We start from the raw sequence: 7,474 nt of genomic DNA, 5'->3' as shown, positions 1-7,474 counted from the left end.
CCGGCCCCGCCGCCGGCGATGCTCAGAGCCGCCGGCTCGCCGTTGCGCCGCGCCGGGCCCCCGCGGCAGCCGGCATGGCCAGGGGGGCCCTGCTGCTTCCTCCTCCTCCTCCTCGTCGGCGCGCCGGCTTTGCGCTAAGTTTCCCGGGCAAGACTCACGCTCCAGACTTGCTCGCCCGGCTTTTCCCTCGCCTCTGTGCAGCGTCGCGCCGCCCGCACGTACCGTACACACATGCTCCCCCCACCGCCGAACGGACGAACATCCCAGCGGCCAAAAAAATCCAGAAATGCAGAAGGAGCCCCGGGCAGCGGCGACGAGCCGGCCGCAGCCGAGGGGGCCCCTCGCCCTCCCGCCTCACCCCGCCAAGGGGAAGCGGGTGGGCAAGTGCTGCTCCCCCGGTGCTTTCGGGCACAGCTGGGCCGCCAGGGCGCATGCAACCCCCTCCGTCCCATCGCCATGCAGTGCCCAGCCCTGGGCTGCACTGACCCAAGCGATTGCTTTGCCACCCAATTTCCCCAGGCCCCTCATTCATTTCCACACACAGCCGGCCCTGGGGCTGTGAACACCTCTTGGCCAGGCCCCGGGGCGATGGGACCTGCTGGGGACGCGTCCATGGGATGTCCTGGCAGGTCTGTGATGCCTGCCTGCACCTGTGGGAAAATGGGGAGTGGGAAAAGTGAGACCCACCAGTGGGAAAAAAATCATCGTCACCCCACTGAACGCTCCGCTCTTTCCCCTTTGCAGTTATTCAAGGGGCAAATTTGCTCCTGGAGCGCCAGGGATGGTATTTGGTAGCCTCCTGGTGCTGTGGCAGCCCCTCACCTTGGCGTTGGGCACCGGCCGGGCTCCGGCTGCCTGAAGGGAAGGAGGACCTGCCAGCGTGGGGAGTGGCAAAGGCCAGACGCTGGTGCCAGGGGCTTTTTTAACACCTCTCTCCCAGAGTTTGCAGAGCTGCCCTTGCAAACGCCTATTTGTTTTAGCCAGGTGGGATCCCCTCGAAGCCACATTTGAGCTCAGAAAAATGTGATTTTGCAGCCAGTGGCTCAGCGGGGACAGCCAGGATTCCCAGCTGGAGCTGGCCTGCGTAGCTCGCAGCGTGAGCAGGGAAATTCAGCGTACAACAGAGCAAAACCTGCAGTCCCTGGTGCATTTCGGCTCTGCGGGGCGCTCATGCTTGGCCCTCCCCGGGGCTGATTTTGGGCCAAAGCCGCAGGAAGTGGGAGCTCTCCTGCGACGCTGCAGCTTGTGGGTGGGTTTTCCCAGCTTTGATAAAACTCCAGCCTCAACCAGGGCTCCTCCGGCAGCGCTGGCTCCCTCGCCAGCCTGCGCCCAGTGGGGATCCTCTGCTGTCTAACACTGTGGTTGAGCCCAGGGGAGAGCTTTGAGCCCTCTACCCCTGCGCCTCCTCTGAGCCCGGTGGCATTTGGTGCTGCCGGGGGGCAGGGTGCGAAGTATGGCGCGGCAAGGCTTCGTGACGCAGCATTTCCTTAACAAACCCTGCTAAAAAAAAAAAGGAGCGCCACAGCCTGAATTTTGCCTCCCTTCCCCGACACCTCCCGGCTATGAGCAAAGTGGCAGAAGTGCGAAGTGCCGGCGTGGTGGCGGGGGGCCTCAGAGGTGGGGGACAGCCGCGGGGCACCTGGTGTGGGAAACCCACCGCCACGGCCGCCTGGGAAAAAACAGCAAAGAACAAGAAAGACAGAATGAAAAAAAGAAGGGAGGAAAAAAACAGCTGGATTGAAAAAAATCTCGTCCTTTTTCCTCACTGATCATTTTCCCCTAGGTGTTAATGGAGTTCCCCTCCCATTAATTCACCCTTTGCCTATCCGAGGCACTGAGTGGAAAATTCATTAGTTTCTGAAGTCAAAAGCAAATCACCAACTAAATCCTGCAGAAATGAGATGACGACAGCTTTGGGGCCTTTTCCCCTGCGCCGCCACGTGCCGGCGAGCCCGAGTCCCGTCCCTGCCCGCCATGTCCCGCGCCGCGCTGCTTGTGGCCTCCCCGAGCGCGGGAACTGGGATGTGGCCATGGATGAAGCCAGGTTGTTCAGAAAAGCACAGCAGGAAAACGAGATTTGAAGAGCGGCTGGATTGCATTTTAAATCTGGGCTGCTTTTTCCTTGGGTCTAGCTAGCAAAGGGGGCTGCACACGGGGAGAGGCGGGCTGGCCCCCCACTGCCCTCCTGTGCAGCGGTTCCCGCAAATCTCAGTTTCTCACAGTGCTCCTGGATGTGGGACCCTGACGGACGGGTGGACGGATGGACGGAGGCTTTGGCATCCCCCTGAGGTCAGTAATTTCAGCCTAAGAAGCCCGCAGTAGCTGACGGATTTATAACCCCACCGCGCTCTCTGCCGCACCAGCGTCTCTCGCCTTCGGGACACGCGCAGATTTTTCCCTTGCTAACTATTTTATTGGGGCTTTTGGCCAGCCTAGGCAGCAGGTGAATGTCACTTTTCTCCACTTCCCTCCTCGTCCCTCCCATGTCCCCCCCCCCCCCTTGCAAGCACCGTCCCCCTGACATTGGCCATCGGCACATTAATTAGCTGATCCTGGTAATGAGCCGGAGGCAGGAGGTCCAGACCCAGCGCCTTGGGCATCATTTGTGCCCATGTGACGGGATAGCTGCCTTGCCTCCCATCAGTACTTCTTTTTACTGGGTTTGCCTGACTCCTTAGTCATCCAAACATCAATGTCTTTATTTCTTTTTGTGTAAAGAAGATTGAAAAAAAACATAAAAAACATAAAAACAGGCTGGCACAGAGACAGTTCTGATTTATCTTTAATTTAATCTTCACCTCCTCATTTATTAATGAGCCTGCTTTCTCCGGCTCATTTTCATGCTCCCCTGGCAGAGCTGTAAATGCCCTTTGAATTCCCTGCTGTCCCTCTGCCGAGCAGGAATTCATCCTGCTTTATTTCTTCCCTGCCCTTATCTTATCTTGCCAACTTAATTTGACTATGGATTTGCAAGACGCGTCTCTTCCACTTTTCTGTATTCAAATTCCCACTTCTCCCTGCAGAGGAGAGAGCAAAAGTGGACGTTGCCTAGTCCTGTCCCCAAAGGCTTTCCAGCAGCAAAGGATGGGGATAGGATGGGGGTTGGCCAAGGAAACCCCACAGGGATGGGGATCGGATGGGAGGAACCCTGCTGGGATGGGGATCGGATGGGGGGACTCTGCAGGGATGGTGATCAGATAAGGATGTCTTCTGCAATATTGCATCGATGATACCAAACGTGCAGAGGGGATGCGAGGGGCCGTCATCAAGGGTTATGTCATTTTAAAGTCCCCTGCTGGCACCGCGGGGCGCTGGAGGCAAGTTCCCCATAATGTGCATTATAGTAAGAGCATTATCACTATTTTTTTGATGCACTTGATTCTTTCTTGCAGCAACCTCCCAGTGCCACATTGATCTTCCCGTGTTGGGACGCCAGCCCCATCCCACCAGTGCCATGGCCGGGCCGGCTGCGCGGGGCTGTGGCTGCAATCACCAGCCATTTCCTCCAGAGTCAAGTATTTTTAATTACCCTGAGAGTTTGCAGGTGCTGAAGCGCTTCCCCAGTGCAGGTCATGCCAGGACTCCTAAAAGCTGGGCGAACGTCCCCCAAGATGCCGCCGCCGTCATGTTGCCGTCCTCAAGGGCCTCGTTTGCAACCCCCTGGAGCTTCGCGTGCACTGGTGGCGGCAGCAGCATGATTTGGAGGCCCCGGAGCCGCACGAAAGGACGCCTGGCCGTGGCGATGGGGCAGTGCCAGCCCCACGGCGGTGGGTGCCTCCAGGGCAGTGTCTCCGTCCCCCAAGTCCTCGTGTCCATCGGGCCTGGTGCGGACTGGACACCAACACCTGCTTGCTCCCCTCCGTCCTCCCTGCGAGATCCCTTGGGTGTCTCCGTCCCCCTGAGAGCCCTGCGCTCTTGGGGCAGCAGCTCCTGGGCAATGTCCAGCCCCAAGTCCATCATGCGGTTCCTGCAAGCCATTGTGTGGTCCTGCACCCCATTGCATGGTCCTGAACCCTACTGTATGGTTCTGTATCCCACCATATGGTCCTGCATTCCTCCATGCGGTCCTGCACCCCACTGCACGATCCTGCACCCCACCACATGGTTTTGCACCCCACCACACAGTCCTGCACCCCACTGCATGGTCCTGAACCCCACTGCATGGTCCAGCACCCTTCCAGAAGGTTCCTGCATCCTGCCACATGGTCCTGCCCCAAACCATGCAGTCCCACGCCCCACTGCATGGTCCTGCACCCTGCTGCATGGTCCTGCACCAAACCACGTGGTCCCACACCCTGTCATGTGGTCCTGCACCCCGCCACGTGGTCCTGCACCCTGCCATGCAGCCCTGCACCCCGCTACACCAGCCTGCACCCCATTGCATGGCCCTGCACCCAGTGTGGCCCCACAGCCTGCTGCGTGGCCCCACTGGCCAGGTAGGGCTGCCGTGGGCTGTGTCTCCCCAGCAGCCAGCAGCGCCGCATACCAGCGCCGAGCCACTGGTGCCCTGGGAAGGGCCGCAGGGCCGGGCAGAGCATGCATGATGTGGCAGCGCCGCCGCTGCTGCTGTCGCGTGCCCGGGGGCTGCACGTGCTGTGGCAAGAATGGGGGCAAGAAGAGAGCCATTTTCCTCGTTTCCTTCTCTCCTTTGACTTTGCACCCGGGCTAGGACTGACACTCTCCTTGCAGCACGTCACAGCGCTTTGCAAAAGAGCCCAAAGAGCCGCCCACAATTTATCGTCCGCTGGCCCTGAGAAATCAGCACTCGTAGCATTTCCGCGTGCGTTTTATTTTATGGTCTCTGTATATTCACCCTTGTGGTCTCCTCTGCCCGTGTTGCCCCTGGTCCCGCAGCCCCCGTGGCCATGGAGCCACCGCCAAGGCACAGCCCGTCGCCTGCTTTGGGCTTTCAACGGCAGCTGCCAGCTGAGGGTGCCCTGGGCGGCGGGGGGAGATGCACTGAGCTTGCCAGATCTCTGCTGAGAGAGCCACATCTCAGCTGTTCCTCTCTGCTACTCCTTTCTAGTCTCCTTCTCCCATTTTAATTTAAGCCTCCCCCCCCCCCCCACTTTCTTCCTCGAAGACAAGGGGCAGGAAGGAATAAAGGCGATGAATGGGCTGGAGCTGGGAGGGAGCGAGGCAGAGAAAGGATGGGGATGCCAGCGTGCACTGGGTGGCCAGCCACTGCCACCGTCCCAGTGTGCCACTCGCTGCCACTGCCATGCGGTGACTTTTTCGGTGATGCTCCTGCAGAATATAAAACAGCGGCCCCCAGGCAACACCGGCCGGAGCTGCCGCTTCGACCTCAAATGGGGCATGCAGGGCCCCTGTGCGCATGCACTTCCTGCAAGCACTTGGTGCTTGTGCAGATGCACTTGCCTTGCTCATCCCCTCCATGCAAACGCACCGCCCCATGCACGCGCCTCCTGTGTGCAAATGCCCTGCCCTTGGGTGCACGTGGCTGTAACGCAGCTGCAAGTGCACCTCCCTCATGCAAAGGCCTTTCCCTTGTGCAAGTGCACTGGCCTCGCGCAAACGCACCTCCCTTGGGCGCGCACACCTTGAATGCGAGTACATCTCTTGTGCAAATGCACTGTCCTCATGCAACTGCCGTTCCCTTGCGCAAGCGCACTTCCCTCATGCAAGTGCACTGCCTTTGTGCAAATGCACCTCCCTCATGCAATTGCCAATCCCCTATGCAAATGCACTGCCCTCGTGCAAGAGGCCTTCCCTTATGCCAGTGCACTGGCCCTGTGCAAATGCCGTTCCACTGTGCACACACGCTCCCTTCCACGCACACACATGCTGACACCGCGGGACCCTCCCGCCGGCCCCAGCTCTGCAATCGCTCGGTGCTCGTGTGGATGTGCCCCCTGGGGACACTGCGCAGGGCCCTGTGCTCTGCTCTGCTCCCCGAAAAGCCAGGCGCGGGGGGGCGGCGGGGTCGGGCGCGGGGCCCTGGCAGCGGGGCYGGCAGCATGAATTATGCATGCCAGCGGCACGGCGCGACAGGCGACAGGGCGAGAATATCAAGCGGGAGTGCGGGGACGGCCGCGGGGACACGGGGACACCCGGCACACAGGGACATGTGATGCCCCGCGGACATGGGGACATCCTGCAGATGGGGCCCTGCAACCCCCCAGGGACATGGGGACACCTGGGACATGGGGCCCTATGACCCCCTGGGGACACCCAGCACATGGGGCTGAGTCACACCCTGGGGACACCTGGGGACACCCAGGGACACCCAGCAAATGGGGACAGGCTGCAATGGCAGCTGCAGAGCAGCCCTGGTGTGTGGCTCTGTGCCCCCTGGCTGCCTCCCCGTCCCCGCTCCATGGGGCTGGGGGGTCCCAGGGAGCAGGGGTGCCATGGGGGGGTTGGCATCAGGCCGAGGCGCTGCAACCGACTGCACCCCTGCTCCAGGGTTGCCCAGCCGCCGGTGGGTTTGATTGCATGAAAAACTGAAAAAAAATCAGAAATGCTCTTGGGGAAACATTGCAATTGCCTGAGTTTGGCATTGCTGGGAGAGCGGGAAACAGCGTTGCACTCTGTGCGCCTGCACAGAGTGAGCGCTGGCTGGGAGCATGCGGGATGCAGGCGCTGTGAGCACGTGGCATTGGGAGTGTGCAATGCCGTGAGCGTGCAGGGCTGTGAGTTTGCAATGCTGTGAGTGTGCAGGGTTTGAGTGTGCAACACTGTGAGTGTGCAGTGTTGCAAGTGTGTAATGCCATGCATGTGCAGAGCAGCAAGTGTGCAATGCTGTGAGTGTGTAGGGCTGCGAGTGTGCACTGCCATGAATGTGCAGGGCTGTGAGTGTGCAATGCCAAGACTGGGCAGTGTCGCGAGTGTGCAGTGCTGTGAACATGCAGGGGTGCGAGTGTGCAATGTTGTGAGCACACAGTGTTGCGAGTGTGCAATGCCATGAGTGTTCAGGGCTGTGAGTGTGCAATGCCATGAGCAGGCAGTGTTGCAAGGTTGCAATGCTGTGAATGTGCAGGGCTGCGAGCATGCAATGCTGTGAGCACAAAGTGTTGCAAGTGTGCAATGCTGTGAGCATGCAGGGTGCACGTGTGCAATGCTGTGAGTGTGCAGGGCTGCGAGTGTGCAATGCCATGAGCATGTGCAGTGCAAGCGCAAGGCCCTGTAAGCATGCGGGACTGTGAGTGTGCAATGCTGTGAGCACACAGTCTCGCGAGTGTGCAATGCCATGAGTGTGTGGGGCTGTGAGTGTGCAATGCTGTGAGCAAGCAGGGCTGCAAGGGTGCAATGCTGTGAACATGTAGGGCTGCGAGCGTGCAATACTGTGAGCACAGTGTTGCGAGTGTGCAATGCCGTGAACGCGCGGGGCTGAGAGGACGCCAAGCTGTCAGGTTCCCACAGCCGCGGGGCTGGAGGGAGAAGCAGAGCCGGCCCTGGGCAGCGCAGCCGTGGACCTGCCAGCAGGACGCACTGAGCTTGGGCCATCCGCAGC

General features: G+C 60.0%; 1 protein-coding gene across 1 annotated transcript in view; it reads right to left on the bottom strand.

The window, feature by feature from the left end:
• CABP7 (calcium binding protein 7) overlaps window positions 1-262 on the bottom strand; it is a 5,891-nt gene extending 5,629 nt beyond the window's left edge. Inside the window, exon 1 of the mRNA XM_026076575.1 lies at window positions 223-262. Within this exon, the coding sequence (XP_025932360.1) occupies window positions 223-262 (40 nt within the window). The remainder of the gene's footprint in view (window positions 1-222) is intronic.
• Between the last annotated feature and the right edge of the window lie 7,212 nt (window positions 263-7,474).

Source organism: Apteryx rowi, unplaced genomic scaffold (genome assembly GCF_003343035.1).
Source record: "Apteryx rowi isolate R43461 unplaced genomic scaffold, aptRow1 scaffold_434, whole genome shotgun sequence".
Taxonomy (NCBI): domain Eukaryota; kingdom Metazoa; phylum Chordata; class Aves; order Apterygiformes; family Apterygidae; genus Apteryx; species Apteryx rowi.
Note: the sequence above shows the minus strand (reverse complement) of the source record. Positions and strands in the feature narration are given on the sequence as shown.